The 23,692-nt window shown below is 37.2% G+C and overlaps 1 protein-coding gene across 14 annotated transcripts in view; it reads right to left on the reverse strand.

Moving 5' to 3' along the window:
* The window catches only part of KLHL3 (kelch like family member 3), a 237,405-nt gene that overhangs the window by 155,752 nt on the left and 57,961 nt on the right, over positions 1-23,692 (reverse strand). For 8 of the 14 annotated variants that reach the window (XM_074313570.2, XM_088798628.1, XM_074313563.2 and 5 more), the window contains exon 2: positions 22,303-22,378. The exons of the other annotated variants lie outside the window; for them this stretch is intronic. In XM_074313570.2, coding sequence (XP_074169671.1) covers positions 22,303-22,313 — 11 coding nt within the window. In that variant the 5' untranslated portion in view covers positions 22,314-22,378. The remainder of the gene's footprint in view (positions 1-22,302; positions 22,379-23,692) is intronic. 14 annotated transcript variants of the gene reach the window in all.

Below are 23,692 nucleotides of genomic sequence, written 5' to 3' on the forward strand. Positions count from 1 at the left end.
AGTCCTGAACAAGACAGACACAGGCCTGTTCCAAATCTCAAGGAACAGAATCAGGAAAACCAGTAGGGGTCTACTGTAGTAGACCAGGGAGAAGATAACGTCTGGGACATGTCTGGTAGTAGGAAACATGAGAAGTGGATGAATTCAAATACATTGGGGTAGCAGAGTCAAAAGTAACGTGCTGATAGATTTGGTCTAGAGCAGGGGTGTCCAAACTGCAGCCCGCAATCCATTGTTAATTGGCCCGCAGCAAATTCCAAAAATATATTTAGTTTACTTAAATAAACCAGGTAAGGCAATACGAACTTCACCTCGAGTGAGTGGCCCAGTTGTTTGTGTATTTTACCGCATATGGCCCTTGGTAAAAAACGTTGAAAAAAGTTTGGACACCCATGGTCTAGAGTGTAAGAAAACACAAGTCACCGAGAACAGCTCACAGGTTCCTGGATTAAGCAACTGGTAGGATAGCAATTCCATTTACTGAAATATGGGAGAGTGGGAGGAGGCAGGGCTGGGGTTGCAAATCATGAGTTCGGTTTTGTCATTTATATCTGAAATCTCTATTAGATATCTGACAAGAGTTAACTAAGCAAATGGATATAGGGGTCTGACGATCAGGGAAGGGTCAGGGCTAAAAATAAAATTTGGAAGTAATCTGCACACAGTAGACATGAGACAAGATTACACAGCAAGAGTGTGCAGATGAAAAAGATACCTTAAGACAGAGCCCTACGTACTCCAATATTTAGAAGGTTAGTGGAAGAAAAGGAGAATAAAGAGAAAGAAGATGAGGTAAACACACAAATAAGACTGAGAAAGGGCAGCAAATGAGGTAGAAGAAAAACCAGGAGAGTGTGATGTCTTGGAAGTCAAACCAAACAAGTGTTTCAAGAATGAGGGCTGTTCAAATATATGGTGATGGAAGGAGAACTGACTCTGGGTGGTGAACACCTAATGTGACATATAGATGATGTATTACAGAACTGTACACCTGAAATCTACGTAACTTCACTAACAATTGTCACCCCAATAAACTTGAATTTAAAAAAAAAGAATGAGGGCTGCTATAACAGAATACTCTAAACTGTGGCTTACACAATAAATATTGTTTATTGTTTATTTACAGTTCTGGAGGCTAGACGTCGGAGACCGGGCTGCCAGCATGGTTGGGTGAGGCCCTCTTCTTAGTGTACAGCCTTTTCCCTGTATCCTCACATGGCTGAAACAGAGAGAGCTCCGATCTCTTAATGCCCTTACAAGGGCACCAATTCCACCAGGGGGGCTCCATTCTCATGACCTATATAACACTAATTATCTCCCAAAGGTCCCACCACCAAACATTATCACACTGGAAGTTAGGCTCCCGCATATGAATTTGGGGGAGGACAAAAATGTTCAGTTGGTAGCAAATTGATATAATAAAAAAGATAAGCAACAAGTATTAGTGAAGATGTGGAAAAATTGGAACCTTCATACATTGCTGGTGGGAATGTAAAATGGTGTGGCCACTTTGGAAAACAGTCTGGTTGTTCTTTAAAAGGTTAAGCATAGAGTTACCATATGACCCAGAAATCCCACCCCGTGTATAAATTCAAGAGAAATGAAAACATATATCCACATAAAAACTTGAGTACAAATGTTCAGAGCAGCACTATTCATAAGAACCCCAAAATGGAAACAACCTAAATGTCTATCAACCAATGAATGTTACCCATTCATAAAATGTGGCATATTCATACAATGGGATATTATTTGGCAATAAAAAGGAACAAAGTACTGATACATGGTACAACATGGATGAACCTTGAAAACATTTTGCTAAGTAAAAGAAGTCAGAAACAAAAGGCCACATATTGTATGATTCCATTTACATGAAATGTCCAGAATAGGCAAAATCTATAGAAACAGAAAGTACATTAAAGGTTGCCTATAGCTGGAACAGGAAAAGAGGGGGAAAGGAGGAGTGACTGCTAATGGGTACAGGGTTTCTTTTCGAGGGGCATGAAAATGTTCTAATATTAGATTGTGGTGATGGTCGCATAACCCTGTGAATACACTAAAAACACTGAGTTATACAATTGAAATAGGTGAATAGCATGGTATGTAAATTACATTTCAATAGAGCCATTTAAACAAGTAAGGGAGAGGTCACCTAAAACAAATACTTTTGAGAGATCAGCTAAGATTAGAATAGAGACCACTGAATTGGGTCATTTGTGAAGGTGACCCACAGATGTTTAGTGGAGCGATGGAGACAGTCGGCAAATAGGGTGGACTGAGAGGGCATGAGAAGTGAGAACGCAGAGTCAAGGAAGTATTACTTTAAAGGGTTGCAGAGAAGTGGGGTAATGACTGCAGAGAATAAAGGGAGGGTCATTTTTTGGTAAGATGGGAGATAACAGGGCATGTTCGGTAAGAATGAATTGATATGGAGGGAAAAACTGATGATGAAAGAAAATGTTCGTTGTTGAATCAAAGTCCTTGAAAAGGAGACGTTTAAAAAGCATAAATGGAAGGCTGACATGCATTCATTTCAACAGAGGAGAAGGCAGAGAGCCAGGGCACAGGTGTCAGTAGGCTGTAGATAGTGTTAGGGAAACGAGGGAGGAGCTGCTGTTTTTTCCATGAGGCCTGAAGCAAGGTGATCAACTTAGGATAAGGACAAAAAGATTCATCAATTATATTGCTGTATAATAAGGTTACCCCCAAAACTTAGCTCATTAGATCATGTTTTCTTCACAGTTTCCTGGACTTGATCTCTGCCCAGAAGCCAGTTCTTTAATTTAGTATCATTTGCTTTTAGGAAAGCCCGGAAATTTTTAAAACCAGTAAGTCCTGGATCCTTTGTGTTTAACCATCTTTCCTGTAACATCTCTCTCTCCTCTCAACATTTTACTATAAGCAGCAAGAAGAATCCAGGTGGCATCTTCAACATTCAGCCTAGAAATTTCCTTAGTGAAATCACCCACTTCTTTATGTATATTTGCTACTTTCTACATTAATACAACAGACAATGTTGCTAAACTCTCTGCCTGTACTCTCTCCCTTTCCTTCAGTTTCCACTAATATTTTCCTCATTTCCCTTTAAGCCTTCACCCACAGTCTTCTGAAATGCCATGCGGCTTCTAATAGATTCTTCAAGACTCTTCAACTTTTCTCTCACATTCTCCTCAAAGTCCTACCAGCTTCTGTTGACCGCTTGGTTCCAAAAACCAATCCCACATTTTTAGGTCTTTGTTATAGAGAAATCCCATCTCCAAGTACCAAGATCTGTATTATTTACCTATGACAAATTACCCCCAAACTTAGCAGCAGCTTGAAACAACAAATGTTTATCTCACAGTTTTCTTTGAGTCAGGAATTTGCAAAGTACTTCAGCTGGGTGACTTTGATTCAGGGTCTCACTAGGGGTTGTCATTAAGATGGCAGCCAGGGCCAGAGGATCTGCTTCCAAGACAGCTCACTCACATGACTTCTGGCAGCTGGCCTCATTCCCTGCCACACGTCACTCTCCACAGAGATGCTCTGACATGGCAGTTGGCTTCCCCTGGAGTGAGTGAGCCAAGAGAGGGGAGAGGAAGGGAAGCCCCAATGCTTTTTATGACTCAGAAGTCATACACACTCACTTCTTTTTTTTTTTTTTTAACTTCATTGAGGTATAATTGACAACCAGCTCTTGAAAGGAAGATTATCAAAGAATTTGTGGACGTATTTTAAACCATCATAAGAAGGAATGGAGAAGGCTGGTGGAGAGAGAAGATGAGAAATACCTGTTTCTGAGAGTGAGAGAATGAATATAAGATCGCTGGAAAATTTAGTAGGATTTCCAAGAAACTTTACATTCCCATTTAAGACCGGTGATAATGAATTTAGAGGATGGTGCAGCCCTTGAATTCGTTGGCTAAGTTAGATGCCTCGATCACATACTCCTACAGCATCTTATGGTTTCCCCTTTTATTGCTTTCATCAGGCAGATTTGCAGAATTCGTTTATTTGTCTGTTTCCCCATAAATGAAGAACCTTTCAATGTCAGGGACTGTGTGAACTATGCCTCGTATGATAGGCATTCAATTAATATTTGTAATATAATTTAATCAGCTCTTGCCTTTGGACAAGAAAAGAGGAGGGGGGAGGTGAGAAAAGAAGCCACAACACACCCTGGAAAACAGGAGGGTAGATGGGCACTTGAAGGCTCACCCCAGAACCTGGAAAGAAAGGAGCGACACTAAATTTGCCAGAGAAACTAGTTTACTACCACCCCACCTCCAGTTCTCTAGGTTTTCCACTAGCCCAAATTCAAGCTAGCTCTGTACTCCTCCCAACCTGGGTTTCCGGACCCAACTCTACCCAAATGGAGGCTCGTATTATTTTTGATCATTGCATAACAAATTACCTCAAATCTAGTGGCTTAAAACAACATGAATTTATTATCTTACACACTGTAGGTGAGAAGTCTGACAGTGGTTTCATTGGGCTAAAATTAAGGTGTCAGCTGGGCTGCATTCTTTTCTGGAGGCTGCAGAGGGGAAACTGTTTCTTTCTAGAGGCCACTAACTCTCCTTGGCTCACGGTCCCCGTCCTCCATCTTCAAAGTCAGCAACAGTAAATCTAGGTCCTTTCACACTTCAAACTCCTCCTGCCCCTTCTTTCATTGTACCATCTTTCTATCTCCCTCTCTGTCTCTCTTTCTCTTCCTATGACTGCAACCAGAAAGGGGCTCATATGATTAGATTGTACCCCCTAGATAAACAAAAATGTTCTATCTCAAGGTCCTTAACCTTCTTAATCACACCTATAAAGTACCGTTTTGCCACATTCATTAAGTCTGGGAATTAGGACATGGACACCTTTGGGGGCTCTGCCTACCACAAGATAAAAAAGGAGAAGGTTCCCAGATGGGAGTTAAAGGAGACCACATGTTTGTACAGGTCATAAAGCCAACACTGATTTAATTAAGAGAAGTGCTGAAGGAAATTTTTAACTTTGATTACGCAGTTTACTTAGCACTACATATGAGGTTGAAATGCCAGATGTCGGAGCAGCACAAGGGAGGTAAGAGAATAAAAAATCCAAAAAATACCACAGACAGACAAGCTTCTGTGTCCTAAAACTATTGCTGTGATTTGGTGGTTTCCAAATTTGGAATCACACACAAACACAACTATATGTTGCTTTTCTTTTGTAAGTTACATATTTCAAAACAGCTCAAATTCTTACTTATTTTCCTTCCAAATGCAATGTTCCATTTACATGCCACCAGATGGCAGAGAAGAACAGAGAACAAATTCCTAAATACAAAAAAAAAAAAAAAAAAAAAAACCCTCCCAAACCTCCTTTTTTTAGAGAAGTCCAGCCCTCGGAATAGAAGGCAAACCCAAACATCTTAGAATAGAAAAGCACCTTATTTTTAAAGGTTTTCAGAGATATCAATTTTACAATTTTTCTCTGAATGATATTTTGGAAACTTGTTAAAAATGTATATCAAGACAATGTAGTCAAGATGAACTCAAAATAGTTAGGCAAATTCACAAGTTTGGAAAGAACTAAGAATCAACTTTAGCTTTAAAAGAAGCTACCAAAAACAAAGAAAGAAAATTTAAAACTAAAACCATTACCTTGGCCCTGACCTCTGTGAGGAAACTTATTGGCTGCCTCCTGTCCCCACTTGGTTGTCCCTCAAGCACCTCAAATTCAATTTGTCCCACACTAAGCTGACCGTCTTCCACACTTGCTCTTCCTCCTGTGCCTTATTGCAGTTAAGAATAGTATCACGCTGATTGCCAAAACCAGAAATTTCAGGTCATCCTTGCTGTTTCAATAACCCTGAACTTATAAAGAATCCCTTTTTCTTCCCATACTGGTTTGGAAATAATGCACCGTTTCTATTCTTTTGTAGTTATCCCAGAAATTACCACATGCATACGAGTATTTATCAAACCTAAAGTTAATGAATATTTTTATCCTATCCTTAGGTGACATGAGGATCATTTAAAATGCATTATCCCCCTCCTGGATTATATTATGGTTGCTGTCATTGTTGTACATTTTAATTTTCTAACCCTACTGAGTCATTATTATTGCTATTTTACACAATCAGGGTTTGGTTAGATTTATCTATACCTTGTTTCCCCGAGAATAAGACCTAACCAGAAAATAAGCCCTAGCATGATTTTTCAGGATGACATCCCCTGAACATAAGCCCTAATGCGTCTTTTGGAGCAAAACTTAATATAAGACCCGGTCTTATTTTCGGGGAAACACGGTATATCTGCCACCTTCTTTGATCTTTCCTTCTTGCATCTCAGATCTTCCCTCTGGAATCATTCTCCTTCTGTCTGAAATTCCTTTACAATTTCCTACAGTGATCATCTTCCGGAGATGAACCCTCTTTGCTTTAGTTTGTCTGAGAAAGTCTTTTCTTCTGCCCTCATTCTTGAAAGATTTTTTCGTTATTTACAGTTTTAAAAATTAAGACTTTATTTCTTTAGAGCAGGGGAAGGGTCACAGAAAAATGAGGAGGAAGGTGCAGATTTTTCCCACCACTCCCATGCACAGCCTCCCACATTATTAACACCCCACACCACAGTGGTGCATTTATTATTAATACAACTGATGAACCTACAATGACACATCATCATATCCAGAGTCCATAGTTTACATTATGGTTCACTCTTGGTGTGAAAGATTTTTGTTTAGTGTAAGTTCTAGATTGGCAGATACTTTATGTCAGCCCTTTAAAGATACCATTCCACTGTCACCTGATTTCCACTGTTGCTGTTAGGAAGCCAACTATTAATCCAACTGTAGCTCCACTGAAAGTAATCTACTCTTTTCCTCTGGTGCTTCTGAGATTTTTCTTTGCCTCTTATTTGTTGTAATTTCTATGATGTGTCTTGGGTGGGTTTCTTTTTATTTATCCTATTTGGAATTCTTGAGCTTCTTTAATTTGTTCTAAAATATTTTTAGTCATTACATCTCCAGATAACGCCTCTGCCCCATTCTTTATCTCCTTTCCTTATGTAACCCCAATTAAATGAATGATAAATCCTCTTACTCTACCCACCGCACATCTTAATTTCACTTCCATATTTTCCATCTTTTTGTCTCTCTAGATTGTATCTTCTAATCTATCCTCTAGTTCACTAAATTCTCTTTAGCTTTGCCCAACCTTCTGTCAAACCCTTCAACTGAAATTTTATTAGGTTACTTATTCATCATTTCTTGAAGTTCTATTTGGTTCTTTTTCACATATTTTCTGCTCCTTTTTATAATTTCCTACGCCCTGCACATATTTTTAGGCTTGTATTTTATTTCTTTAAATATCGTTGCATTAGTTGGATTAGTCACAGAATGCTAGGTTATGTGACAATAATAAGTGAGTCCAAAATCCCAATGGCTTATAACCACAAGCACTTGCTTTCTGCTTTCCCTTTATGTTCACTGTGGGTCAGCTGCAGTACTGATCCACATCTTTTTTGCTGAGGGACCAACAATGACAGATAAGCTATTATCTGAAATATCAATGCTTGTCATTGGTGAAGGGGAAAAAAGTATGGCCAAACACACGCTGACTCTTAAATCTTCTACCAGGAAGCAATACATGTCACATTCTGCTCACATTTCAAGTACAATTCTCTTGTACTTGATGGGGCACCCAATTTCATGAATAATAATTAGTCTATCATAGACTTCTCATTACTAAATATGCAGCTCCCACTCCCTGTCACATACAAATACACTTACCTCCTCCTGAAGGGGAAAACCCTAAAGTCCCACACAGTCCCTGCTTTGAGCTCAAAGTCCAAGATTTCTGAGTGACATATGTCCGTCTCCACATCAGGGCTAGATGATGTTCATTTTAACCTAGACACTATATGAACTAATAAAACACAGTATCTGTTCCACCCCATTCAATATAAATAGTGAAATAGGGTTAGGAAAATTACAATAATACTCCCACTTGTAAAGTAGAAAGACGGAAGTCACGATTCTAAACTCCCACTGGGTAGATAACTACAAGGGTTCCTCTCTGGGGAAGGGGACTATTTCTTGAATAGGTCTTGATTTCACTCCTTAGGAGTGACTCCCTAATCTATTGTTCACCGTGGCCCTTGGTTCTGCTCTCTGGCAGGATGTTCCTTTTCAATTATTCTTGGTCACTGTGAAGAGGTCATTGGAAAATATTCCCTCTTTGGGGACTCAGGAGCTTTCTCTGCATGTTTCCTTTCCATAGAACACTGGGGCCAACAGTTGCAGACTCTTTTCATCCAGGCTGTGGGTACTTTTGATGCATAATTCTTTCTCCAAAAATACTTGATTCTTTCTTTATTTTATTTTAATCAGCTCCTTATACTAAGAGCCATACCCACAATTCTTTTCAGGACAATCCTGCCTCATTGGAGTTCATTCAGGCAATTGAGCGTGTCAAGCTTCTGTTGGGATACACACACCCTTTGTCTCTTTTTCTTGATCATTTTATCGAACTAAAAAAGGCTTGATAAACATCACTTTAATCCAGCCACAGGTTTTTAACTATGAGCGCATATCCTTGATGTGATAGTTTTATCTTTTGCCTGATAGAGACGAGAATCACTCGCATCATCCAAACCTGCAAGTCCTAAATTTCTCTTCTCTCGTACTTTGCTTTCAAGATGAGGAATTCAATTCTTTTTCTGCTTGTAAATCAGCCAATTCTTTTTTAAGCCCATCTCTTTCTTGTCATATTTTATCTATCAAATGCAGCCAACAATAAATAACTCACACTACAAAGATCATTCTATTTCTCCCAAATCTTCCCACAAAGAAAACTATAGGCCCAGATGGCTTCACCAATAGGTTCCATAAATATTCAAGGGAGAAATAATTCCAATACTATCCAGATTCATTCAGAGAATTAAAAAAGGGAGTATTTTCTCCAACTCATTTTAGGAGACTAGCATAACTCTGATAACAAAATTCACTAAGGACAGTAAGAAAAAGGAGAATTTACAGGTAAGCTCACTGAAGAACATACATGCAAACTTCCTAAACAAAATATTAGCACACAGAAAACTGCAACATATAAAGACGATAATGTATGATTAATTAATGTTTACTGAAATAACACAAAGTCAATTAGCATTAGAATATCAATTAATATTATTAACCACAATCACAGAACAGAGGAGGGGAAAATGATCATCTAATACTGACGGAAATGTATTTTATAAAAGTTAATACCTATGCAAGATTTTTAAAAAATAAATCTTAGTGAACTGAAAAAAGAATTTTCTTAGCTTGAAATAGGTATGTACAAAAAACTTACAGTAAACAACAGACTTAACAGTGAAATATTTAAAGCTTTGCATTTAAAGGATGCCTGTTGAAACCACTTTTTATTCAACATTGTACCAGAGGCCCTAGCCAGCCCAGTAAGGCAAGAATATGAAATAAAAGAATAGGGATTATAAACAGAGAAACAAAACTATCATTATTTGCAGATGAAAAGATCACAAATGTGGAAAACATAAGAATATTTAAGAATCAATTATTAAATTAGTAAGACATTTTAGCAAGATGGCTGAAAACAAAATGCAAATGAGAATGAAAATACATCATTATCAAAATTATTGGAATGCTGTGAAAGTAGTATTAAGAGGGAAATTTATACATTGCAGGCCTATCTCAAGAAACAAGAAAAACCCCAAATACACAACCTAACACTACATCTTAAACAACTAGAAAAAGAACAAATGAAACCCAAAGTAAGCAGAAGTAAGTAAATGATAAAAATTAGAACAGATTTAAATGAAATAGAGAACAAAAAGACAATAGAAAAAATTAACGCAACAAAGAGCTCGTTCTTTTAAAAGATTTAAAAAATTGACAAACCCTTGGCTAGACTCATTAAGGAAAAAAGAGAAATAAACAAAAATCAGAAATGAAAGAGAAGTTATCACGGACACCACAAAAATACAAAGGATCATACAAGAATACTATGAAGGACTATATGTCACCAAATTCAATAACCTAGAAGAAATGGACAAGTTCTTAGAAATATATAACCTTACTAGAATGAATCACAAAGAACTGAAAAATTTAAATAGACCGACCAACAGTAAGGAAATTAAAACAATCATCCACAAGTTCCTCAAAAAGCAAAAGTTCAGGACCAGATGGCTTCACTAGTGAATTCTACCAAACATTCAACGATGATTTAATACTTGACCTCCTCAACCTCTTCCAAAAGATTGAAGAAGATGCACTAATACTTCCTAACTCATTTTATGAGGCCAACATTACCCTGCTACCAAAATCTGGTAATGGTAACACAAAAAAAGAAAACTACAGACCATTGTGTGAATACAGACACAAAAAGCCTAAACAAAATACTAGCAAATGAAATATCCCAAAATGAATTTGCAAAATCAAGTGTGTTTCCTATATATCAGCAACAATTAAAAAATGGGGAAAAAATGTAAATACCGACTATGCTAGCATAACATATATGAAGTATCTAAGAATAAATCTTTAAATCTATGCCAATCTCTATATAGAAAATGTAAACTTTACGAGAGAACTTTTAGACCTGAAAACATGGAGATATCTATCAAGGGTAGGGGGTATACCCAAATAGACTCAACATTGGAAACACTTCAATTCTCCCAAAATGAATCACAGATTCAGTGTAACTCCAATAAAAATCACTAGTAGTTTATTTATAAGACTTAAGAAGCTGATGCTAAAATTTATAAGGAAACACAAAGATCAACAAGAATAGTCATAACAGTATCTACCAGAAAAATGTGAAAACATTTATTCATAAAGATGTATGTATCCCTATGTTTATTGCAGCATTATTCATGGTGGCCAAGACATGGAAACTACCCAAGTGTCTTTTGATGGATGATTGGATAAAGATGGGGTACACATATACAATGAAATACCACTCGGACATAAGAAAAGATGAAATACTGCCATTTGCAATAACATAGATGGATCTTGAGAGTATCATGCTACGCGAAAAAAGTCAGAAGGAAAAGGACAAGAATCATGATTTCACTCATATGTGGGTTATAAAACTGAAAGCAACAAATGAATGAACAAAACAAACGAACAAACAACTCATTGACACAGACAACAATATGGTGGCTACAAGAGGGGAAAAGGGGTGGGGAGAGGCTGAAGAGGCTAAAGGGGGTCAAATATACGGTGACCGAAGGAGACTAAACTTTGGGTGATGAGCACACAATGCAATATACAGATGATGTATTATAATATTTTACAATTGAAACTTATATTATCTTATTAATTAATGTCACCCCAATAAATTTAATTTTTAAAAAAGCAACTTAAAAAAAAAAGAATAGCCACGATACTCTTGAAGAAGCAAGAATAAGCTGGGAAGACTTATTTTATATCAAGATTAATAAAATATAGTAATTAATATAGTGTGATATTGACACAAGAGTGGTCAAAAAGACAAACAGAACAAAATAGACAGCCACAAATAGACCTATGCATATATAGACACTTGATAAATGACGATGGCACTGCAAAGTGGTAGGGGAAAGACTTTTTTTTTAAGTTTATTGGGGTGACAATTGTTAGTAAAGTTACATAGATTTCAGGTGTACAATTCTGTAATAAATCATCTATATATCACATTGTGTGTTCACCACCCAGCGTCAGTTTTCTTTCCATCACCATATATTGGATCCCCTTTACCCTCATCTACCACCTCCCTCCTCCCTTACCCTCTGGTAACCACGAAACTATTGTCTGTAAGACTGTCTTTGCAATAAATGATTCTGGGACAATCAAATATAGCTGAGAACAAAACGAAATTGTACTTTTATCTTAAACCATAAAAAATTCAATTCTAAGTAGATTATAAACCTAAATGTGAAAGTGAAGACTGAAAACCTTTCAGAATATCTTCATGACCTCGGGATAGTGAAGAATGTCTTAAATTGGACACAAAAAGCACTAAAGATTGATACATTCAACTACATTAATCTTTGTTGAACATTAGGGGTGAGAGAGAAGATAATGAACTGGATCCAAATTGACTGAAACATCACGAAGTTGGAGAAGAAGTGGTCTGAAATAGCAATGGGGATCTAGAAACAGATAGATGATAGATAGATGATAGATAGATAGATAGATAGATAGATAGATAGATAGATAGATAGATAGATAGAACCAATTCTCATTATTTGTGGTAGTTACGTTCTAGAAAGTTGCCATAAACACTGAGTTAGTGAATACTAAAACATTGATCCTAAGGAGAAATATAGTATTAGGTTCCTGTGAGCCTGTAGCTATATTTTCATCAATGAATCAATACATAACCTGTTTTGAGTGTTTCTGTTTAAAGATAACTTATTTAATATACTCGCAGCAACAGCAGTACAAATCACGCCTGAATGAAGCTTATCTAACATGTATGTTTTCTCTGTAAGGTATAGCACAGTCTTCTGAGACTTAAGAACATTAGAAAGCACATCAGCACTACATTTGGGTGACTATTTTAAACAGTAAAATTGCAAACAAAAAGCACAAAAATTAGAAAAATATAATAGCACTAAATAGACCATACCAAAAGACACTTGTTTACAGTACAAGAGATGAGACAGGAAGGTAAAACAGTTGCCTTGTTTGACCTCAACTGGAAATGTGCTCATCAGATGATTCAAATTTTTCACCACTATGTGCATGTCCTCAAATGACCTTGAAAGCACTGTGAGTTTAGACTAGGGGGTTACAAACACATTTAATGAGAAAGTGAATTCATAAATATGGACTCCTTGACTGAGGATGAACTGAACATACATATATATGTTCTCTGAGAAACACCATGTGAAGCTCTAGATGAAACAAGCAAGTGGGTGTGGGAGGGGTACAATGCCTAGAGGGACTTGCATTTTGAGGAATCCCCAAGGAATAACAGAGATGAAAGGAATATTTAGAATTAACTGATGCCAACATTCCAATGAAAATCTAGTAAAAGGTTCTTTTGGAGATTTTTATGCTTTGCCATTACGAGGTCTGACAATTAAGTTCATAAACTTGCCACCATGCGCTGACATTAGCTGTACTGTAGAAACAGCTCAGGAAGGTTTCATAACCTGTGTATATCAGTGTCTCACAGCTGTGTGTGTGTCGCCATGTGACACTGTCTTGCTGAGTGGCGTTTATTGTTGTTGCATGCTTTTGTGTGCCATCGCGAGAATGTCTGAGCTTGAATGAGAGAAATAAACAAACATTAAATGTCTTGTTAAACTTGGCAAGAGTGAAAGTGAAATCAAGGACATGTTAGTCCAAGTTTATGGGGAAATGCCATGAAGAAAACGCCAATGTACAAATGGATTAAACACTTTTCTGAGGGGAAAGAATGCGCCACTGATGAAGAGAAGTCAGGGCAGCCAATAATGAGCAAAACTGATGAAAACATTACAAAACTTTATCAAAGTGTGTGTCAAAATCATCAACTGACTATGAGAAGCATAGCAACCAAGTAAACATCGATAGAGAAACAGTTAGGAAAATCTTAACTGAAAATCTTTGCATGAAAAAGGTATGTGCATGAGGGTAAGGGGGATCAAATATATGGTGATGGAAGGAGAACTGACTCTGGGTGGTGAACACACAATAGGATTTATAGATGATGTAATACAGAATTGTACACCTGAAACCTATGTAATTTTACTAACAATTGTCAATAAATTTTTAAAAAATAAAAAAAATAAAAGGTATGTGCAAAAACGGTCCCGAAGGAGCTCACCGATGAACAAAAGCAAAGGAGAGTTGAAATTTGCCAAGACCTTTTCGAGAGGTAAGACGATGTTTTGGGCCATGTTATCACTGTTGATGAAACATGGGTGTATTAATAAGACCCTGAAACAAAGTGTCAAAGTGCACAATGGAAGCCAGCCAATGCTCCACGATCAAAAAGTTCCGTCAGTCCAAATCAAGAGTCAAAACGATGTTGCTAACCTTTTTTGATATCACACGGATTATTCATTAGGAATTTGTACCAACTGGACAGTTAACCAAGTTTACTATTTGGAAGAGCTGAAAAGGCTGTGTGAAAAAGATGAAAACGACCTGAACTTTTCACCAACAATTCATGGCTCTTGCATCACGACAATACACCAGCTCACACGGCACTGTCTGTGAGGGAGTTTTTAGCCAGTAAACAAATAACTGTATTGGAACACCCTCCCTACCCATCTGATCTGGCCCCCAATGACTTCTTTCTTTACCCAAAGATAAAGGAAATATTGAAAGGAAGACATTTTGATGACATTCAAGACATCTAGGATAATATGACAACAGCTCTGATGGCCATTCAAGAGTTCCAAAATTGCTCCAAAGGGTGGACTAGGCACTGTCATCAGTGCATAGCTTCCCAAGGGGAGTACTTCAAAGGTGACCATAGTGATATTCAGCAATGAGGCATGGAGCACTTTTTCTAGGATGAGTTCGCGAACTTAATTGTCACACCTCACTCATATTTGTCTGCCAAAGCATCATAGGATACTAATTAGGTCTGGATATGAGGATACAGCCAATATATTCAAACATGGCATCCCAGACTGTTACTCCCTTAGGATAATTCCTAGAAATTAATGTGGGCTAATGTTTAGCCACAAATAAGGTTGTTTATAATATGGTTTTGTTTGTAATGAAGGGTGGGGAAGACTATCAATAGGAAACTTGTTAAATTATGCTCTATCCATAAAACGCATTATTATTGCTAAAAGAGTAGTATCTTTGAAGTATCTCCTGATTTTTGTTACCAATTCCCGCCCCTATTTTCACCCTCCCCCTCCTAACGTGATCAGCTATCATCAAAGAGAGGCAGGAGAAGGTGGGATCCTGTAATAAAAGTATAAAAGTAGGCACGTCAAAAAATAAAGGATTACTTTTGCTGCCATTTAACAATCAAGCTAGCCACTAGCTCACAGAGTTCTTCCTGTGGAGTGAAGATACCCCTGTCCTCTATTAAAACTTCTCCTTAAAACTAGAGTTGGGAAGAATTTGCTGGATTGTGGGAAAGGGAAAAGATATGAGGTAAAGTTGAAGAGGCAGACAGGAACTACATCATATAAGACTTTGTAAGCAATAGTAAAGAACTCTTATTTTGTTACAATTGCAATTAGTGTCAAAAGGCATTAGGTAAAGAAGTGACATAACGTAATTTATATTTTCTCAAAATTCACTCTGATACAACGTGGAGAAATGATTAAGAGGAGGTAAAAGAAAATGTAAGGGAACAAGTAACTACACTATTGCTTTAGTCCTGGCGAGAAATGATGACGGCTTGGACTAGGATGGGCAGAATAGTGACAGAGAGAAAAGGATGTTTTTAAGACATATTTTGGAGAAGGTCGTTTTCTAAAATGCTAAAATTGATTATATTACAGAGGTGATATTAAGATTATTTCCCCCCTCATACTATTTCCCAAGTTCTTAAAAATAATGTTCTTAGATTTGAAATAAAAAACATTTACTTTAAAATAATTAAACACTAAAATTAACAAATAAAATAAGATACATTTAAGCAGACTGGTGCCTAATATTTGCAGGGCAAGAATATAAATGAAAGCCCACAAAAAACATAAAATGGAGAAAAGACAGCCTCTTCAATAAATGGTGTTGTGAAAATTGGAAAGCCACGGGCAAAAGAATGAAACTAGACTGCTATCACTGTGTATCAAAATTAACTCAAAATGAATCAAAGACCTAAACCTAAGACCTGAAACAATCAAATGCATAGAAGAAAACACAGGTACTAAACTTATGGACTTTGGGTTCAAAGAGGATTTTATGAATTTGACTTCAAAGGCAAGAGAAGTAAAAACTAAAACAAATGAATAGGACTATATCAACATAAAAAGCTTCTGCACAATAAAAGAAACCATTGACAAAATAAAGAGGCATCCAACCAAGGGAGAAGATTTTTGCGAACAACACCTCTAATAAGGGGCTAATTCCAAAATATATAAGGAACTCATACAACTCACAACAAAAAAACAAACAACCAAACTGAAAAACGGGAAGAGGACCTGAAGAGACATTTCTCCAAAAAGGACATACAAACGGCCAATAGACATGAAAAAATGCTCAACATCACTAATCATCAGAGAAACACAAATAAAAAACACAATGAGATATCACCTCACACCAGTTAGAATGGCTATCATCAACAAGACAAATAACAAATGTCGGAAAGGCTGTGGAGAAAAAGGAACCCTCATATACTGTTGGTTGGAATGCAGACTGGTGGAGCTACTATCGAAGGCAGTGTGGAGGTTCCTCAAAAAATTAAGAATAGAATTACCATATGACCCAGCAATCCCTCTCCTGGGTATCTACCCCCAAAATCTGAAAACATTCATCCTTAAAGATATATGTGCTCCGATATTCATTGCAGTTTTATTCACAGTGGCTAAGACATGGAAATAATCAAAGTGATAGATGATTGGATAAAGAAGATGTGGTATATATACACAATGAAATACTATTCTGCAATAAGAAAAGATGATATAGTGCCATTTGCGACAACATAGATGGATCTTGAGATTATTATGCTAAGCAAAATAAGTCAGACAGAAAAAGTCGAGAACCATATAATTTCACTGACATGTGGTATATAAAACTGAAAACAACAAAGAAACAAGACAAATGAAAAAACAAAAACTCATAGACAGAGACAATAGTTTAGCAGTTACCAGATGGTTGGGGGAAGGGGAATGGTAGATGAGGGTAAAAGGGATCAAATATATGGTGATGGAAGGAGAACTGACTCTGGAATGGTGAACACACAATGTGATATACAGATGATGTATTACAGAATTGCACACCTGAAACCTATATAACTTTACTAACAATTGTCTCCCCCAATAAACATTAATTAGGAAAAAAAACAGAGTTTACGTCATCAAAATGGCGGCATGAGGTGAGCCTCTGTAAAGCTCCCCTGGAATTTACAACTAATCAAACAATAAACCCACAAAGGACTCCCTGCACAGCAGACAGGCAAGACGAAGAGGCCCACTACTGAATTCACCTAAAGGTGGGCGAATCACTTGAGCAGGGGAGGAGGGAAGGAAGAAGTGCGGATACAGAGCCACCCAGGCAGGCGCAGGACACAGACCTAACTCAGTGCTCCGAGCTCGCTGCATCCCGGAACGAACGCAGCTGCAGGAGAGGGAAGAACTCGGACTGCTAGGGCTCCGCTTATGGCCCACAGGGCTGAGGGGACAGCACATAACACGGCTGAACCCAACGCTCACGGCAGAGACCTCGGAGAAAAGACTGAGGGAAGAAGGCTGAAAACAGTGGTTTAAGCCCTCACTGCTGAGCAGAGAACGGAAGCCTTAGGCATTGAGACTAGCCGCCCCCCCCCCCCCCGCCACGCTCCCAGAGCTCGCCCCGCCCCCACCTGCTCGGTGCTGGAGGCGGAACAGAGGCAGTGTCAGATCAAAAGAACAGAATATTTGCAGTTCTGAGTACTGTGTTCCGCAGACACAGATTTGCAGCCCAACTAGCTCCAGCAAAGGGGAGGGAGCTGTGGAAGCAGGACCGGCTGTGGTGGTGGTCACTGCCATTGCTCTGGGCCACCTATCTGGTCGGATCCCTGCAGGAGTAAACAGAACTGCTGAAAACATACGGGCTCTGAATCTGGTGCAGGAAGAGCTTTGGAACTTCAAAAGCTCTCCACATACCCACAGGGATGTGGTGCCCTATGACCCAGGTGAACTGTTAACAGAGGAGAAGCCCGCCTACCAGGGAATCTCCCCATTGTGTGAGAAGCTGGAATAGTGCAGAGATAACATAACACTACAGTGTGAGACAAAAAAATGCTGCAGTCGGAGAGAAAATAAAACATTCTATAAACACATACTGGAAAACAAAAGAAAGACCTCTTCCTATCAACCAGCTGCAGAACCCACTCCTGTAGATGTCTAGAGTTGACCAGATGGAGGAAAGAATCAGTGACATCGAAGATAGAAACCTGGAAATTACACAGATGGAAGAAGAAAGAGACTTGAGACTTAAAAGAAATGAAAGAACTCTACAAGAACTTTCTGATTCCATCAGAAACAGCAATATAAGAATAATGGGCTTACCACATGGAGAAGAAAGAGAGAAGGGAACAGAGAGTATATTCAAACAAATAGTCTATGAGAACTTCCCAAACATGTGGAAACAACTGGATCCTCAAATCCAAGAAGCAAATAGAACACCTAATTACCTCAACCCCAACAGGCCTTCTCCAAGGCACACTGTATGGAAGCTGTCAAAAATCAATGACAAAGAGAGAATCCTCAAGGCAGCCAGGGAAAAGAAGACGGTAACCTACAGAGGAAAGCCCGTTAAATTATCATCAGATTTCTCAGCAGAAAGAGAATGGAACCAAATATTCTACAAGCCAGGAGAGAATGGAACCAAATATTCAAACTATTGAAAGAGAGAAATTATGAGCGAAGAATAATATACCCAGCAAAGATATCCTTTAGATATGAAGGAGGAATAAAGACCTTTCCAGACATACAAAAACGGAGGGAATTTTCTAATACATGACCTGCACTACAAGTAATACTAAAGGAGGCTATTCGACCACCATCAACTGGGACAATTTGTGGCAACTAAAACATAAAAAGGGGGAGAGCAAAGGCCTGAACCGGAATATGGGAATGGAAAAAGTAGGCATGCTGAAGAAAATGGAATACTCTAAATATCAAACTTTCCTTTACATAAACTTAAGGGTAACCACTCAAAAAAAAAAAAAAAAAAAAAAAAAAATCCAGAACTGAAACATATACTGTAATAAAAGAAGAAAAAAAAGGGAAACATCATAAAATACCACCACATAGAAATAATAGACAACAACAAAAAGGCAAAGAAACAATGGAAACACAGTCTTACCAGAAAACTAAAGATAGAATGACAGGAAATCCTCACATATCAATAATCACCCTAAATGTAAATGGACTGAACTCACCAATAAAAAGGCACAGAGTAGCAGACTGGATCTAAAAACTAAACCCAACCATATGCTGTCTCCAAGAGACACATCTCAGCTACAAGGACAAGCACAGACCCCAAGTGAAAGGGTAGAAATTGACACTCCAAACAAATGGTATCCAGAGAAAATCAGGTGTAGCTATACTGATACCAGATGAAACAGACTTTCGGGTGAAAAAGGTAACAAGAGACAAAGATGGACGTTTCATAATGGTAAAGGGGACTATACAACAAGAAGACATAACAGTCATCAATATTTATGCCCCCAATCAGGGAGCACCAAAATATACCAAGCAACTACTAACAAAACTAAAAGGAGAAATTGACCAAAACACAATTATACTTGGGTCCTAAATGTATCATTGACAGCTATGGATAGGTCATCCAAACAGAAAATAAATAATGAAATAGCAGCCCTAAATGACACATTAGATGAAATGGACATAATTTACATTTATAGAGCATTTTATCCTAAAACATCAGACTATGCATTTTTTCTAGTGTACATGGAACATTCTCAAGGATAGACCATATATTGGGACATAAAACTAACCTCAGCAAATTTAAGAAGATTGAAATCATACCAAGCATATTCTCTGATCACAAGGCTTTGAAATTGGATATCAACTGCAAAAAGAAAGCAGGAAAAACCACAAATACATGGAGATTAAACAGCATACTTTTAAAGAACGACTGGGTCAAAGAAGAAATTAGAGGAGAGATCAAAAGATACATAGAAACAAATGAGAATGAAAATACATCCTACCAAAATTTTTGAGATGCAGCGAAAGCAGTTTTAAAAGGGAAATTTATATTATTACAGGCTTATCTCAAGAAACAAGAAAAACCCCAAATAAATAACCTCACATTACACCTTAAAGAACTAGAAAAAGAAGAACAAAAACCCAATCACCTCTGCTGTCCCCTATCACCTCTGCTCTTCAACATAATGTTGGAAGTCATCGCCAGAGGAATCAGGCAAGAGAAAGAAATAAAAGGCATCCAAATTGGAAATGAGGAGTTAAACTGTCACTCTTTGCAGATGACATGATGCTATATATAGAAAACCTTAAAGACTCCACCAAAAAGCTATTAGAAACAATCAACGAATACAGTCAAGTTGCTGGCTACAAAATCAACGCACAAAAGTCCATTTCCTTCCTATATACTAACAATGAAATCTCAGAAAAAGAAATACAAAAAACAATTCCTTTTGCAATTGCAGCAAAAAGAATAAAATACCTAGGAATAAACTTAACCAAGGATGTGAAAGACCTATATGCTGAAAACTATAAGACATTTTTAAAAGAAACTGAAGAAGACACAAAGAAATGGTAAGACATTCTGAGCTCATGGATTGGAAGAATCAACATAGTTAAAATGGCCATATTACCCAAAGGAATATACAGATTCAGTGCAATTCCCATCAAAAATCCCAATGGCATTTTTTAAAGAAATAGAACAAAAAATCATCAGATTTGTTTGGAACCACAAAAGACCCCGAATAGCCAAAGCAATCTTAAGAAAAAAGAACAATGCTGGAGGTATCACACTCCCTGACTTTAGCTTGTACTACAGGGCAACAATAATCAAAACAGCATGGTATTGACAGAAAAACAGACACATAGACCAATGGAATAGAATTGAGAACTCAGAAATAAAACCACAGAAATATAGACAGATAGTTTTTGACAAAGAAGCAAAAAACATACAATGGAGAAAAGACAGCCTCTTCAATAAATGGTGCTGGGAGAATTGGATAGCCACGTGCAAAAGAATGAAACTGGACTGCTATCTATCACCATGTACCAAAATTAATTCAAAATGGATCAAAGACTAAAGCATAAGACCTGAAACAATAAACTGCATAGAAGAAAACATAGGTACTAAGCTTATGGACCTTGGGTTCAAAGAGCATTTTATGAATTTGACTCCAAAGGCAGGGGAAGTAAAAGCTAAAATAAATGAATGAGACTATGTGAAACTTAAAAGCTTCTGCACAGCAAAAGAAACCATCGACAAAATAAAGAGGCAACCAACTGAATGGGACATTTTTGCAAACAGTGCCTCCGATAAGGGGCTAATATCCAAAATATACGAGGAACTCATGCAACTCAACAACAAAAAAACAAACAACCCAATTGAAAAGTGGGCAGAGGACCTGAAGAGATATTTCTCCAAAGAGGACACACAAATGGCAAATAGACATATGAAAAAATGCTCAACATCACTAATCATCAGAGAAATGCAAATAAAAACCACAATGAGATATCACCTCACCCCAGTCAGAATGGCTATCATCAACAAGACAAATAGTAACAAGTGTTGGAGAGGCTGTGGAGAAAAAGGAACCCTCATACACTGTTGGTGGGAATGCAGACTGGTGCAGCCGTTATGGAAGGCAGTGTGGAGGTTCCTCAAAAAATTACGAATAGAATTACCATATGACCCAGCAATCCCTCTCCTGGATATCTACCCAAATAATCTGAAAACATTTATCCTTAAAGACACGTGTACTCCAATGTTCACTGCAGCTTTATTTACAGTGGCCAAGACATGGAAACAACCAAAATGTCCTTCGATAGATGAATGGATAAAGAAGTTGTGGTATATACACACAATGGAATACTATTCGGCGGTTAGAAAAGATGAAATAGAACCATTTGTGACAACATGGATGGATTTTGAGATTATAATGCTAAGCGAAATAAGTCACACAGAAAAAGCAGAGAACCATATGATTTCACTGATATGTGGTATATAAACCAAAAACAAGAAAAGAACAAGACAAACAAATAAGAAACAAAAACGCATAGGCACAGACAATAGTTTAGTGGTTACCGGGGGGAGGAGGGTGGTAGAGGAGGGTAAAGGGGTTCAAATATATGGTGATGGAAGGAGAACTGACTCTGGGTGGTAAACAGACAATGGGATTTATAGATGATGTATCACAGAATTGTACACCTGAAATCTTTGTAACTTTACTAACAATTGTCACCCCAATAAACTTTAATTTAAAAAAAAAGCCCATACCATCTCTAAAAATGTGAAATTCATAAAACAATCTAAAATAAAATGTTTAATCCACATAACTTGACAAAATAAAAAATACGTGTAAAGCTATGATATTTATATGACTAAAAGTTAAACTATCATAGACAATTGAATTTGTTATTATTGCATATGTCTGGAGCAAATGTTGATGAGCTGGCAATGTATGGATGAATAATGAAGACATACATAATTCATAAATTACAATATGTTCCATAAAATTTACTTTCTTACCTTGACTTCATCAAAATCACAGTTATGTTGTTAAACAAACTTTCCTCATAATTTGAGTTATATTGCCAGTAAGGATCTAAAGGATTAAAAATAAATTGTAATTTATTCAAAGTGTATAAAATTTGAAGATACTGCCATGAAAAAAATATACACTAAATGTGAAAAATCAAAAATTAAAATTATTTTCACATCTGTTTTCTAAACTGCCCAAAATTATCTTTAAAATTGAAAAGCAATGTACAAATTATAATTAACAAACACCAAATTTTAACTAAAATTATTACAATAAAGTTGAGACTCATGTAATTTTTTAAAAAACTAAATCCTACTGTATATTTTTACAAAAATAGAGCTATTTACAATTCTAGGGTTAAAGATTCATCCATTGCCTATGTCAACAACTGATATCACATATGTTACCGAGTTTCCTCGAAAATAAGACCTAGTCGGACAATCAGCTCTGAAGTGTCTTTTGGAGCAAAAATTAATATAAGAGCCAGTATTATATTATATTATATTATATTATATTATATTATATTATATTATATTATATTATATTATGTTATATTATAAGATCCAGTCTTATATTATAGTAAAATAAGACCGGGTCTTGTATTAATTTTTGCTCCAAAAGATGCATTAGAGCTGATTGTCCAGCTAGGTCTTATTTTCAGGGAAATGCAGTATATGTGGGCCTTCATGTATGAAATTTAAGAGTAACGTGAATTGTCTCATACTGCAAAATATTCGTCAGTTGTCATGGAACACTGTTACAAACACCAACCTAATTTCTGAGTAGAACAACAAAGTGAAATACAAAGAGAAACAAGAAAATAGTTAGCAGTACTGGGAAATAATTCATTATGGAAGAATCCATTGCAATTATGCTAAGTTAATTCATTTGTCTTTTCTCTCACCTAAGAACTTTTGCCATTCAAATCCTCTCCATATTCCAAAGCAATGTCCATAACCAACATCAACAGCCCAATAACCTTTGTGGCATTCAGAAATAATCACCTTTTGTTTCAAGGGGATAGAGCAAGTGATGGAGAGAAGCGTATCTGGGGCCTGAATAGTGTTAGTCATTAAATATCTGGATTACAAATTGGAGTCTGCCAGTACGGAGTGCTGGATCCCTAAAGACACATTTTTTTTTTTTAAGATTTTATTGGGGAAGGGGAACAGGACTTCATTGGGGAACAGTGTGTACTTCCAGGACTTTTTTCCAAGTCAAGTTGTTGTCCTTTTCAATCTTAGTTGTGGAGGGTGCCGTTCAGCTTCAAGTTGTTGTCCTTTCAGTCTGAGTTGTGGAGGGCGCAGCTCAGCTCCAGGTCCAGCTGCCATTGCTAGTTGCAGGGGGCGCAGCCAACCATCTCTTGCGGGAGTCGAA

The sequence above is a fragment of the Rhinolophus sinicus genome, chromosome 5 (genome assembly GCF_057876585.1).
Source record: "Rhinolophus sinicus isolate RSI-liver-muscle chromosome 5, RSI-T2T, whole genome shotgun sequence".
NCBI classification, from domain to species: domain Eukaryota; kingdom Metazoa; phylum Chordata; class Mammalia; order Chiroptera; family Rhinolophidae; genus Rhinolophus; species Rhinolophus sinicus.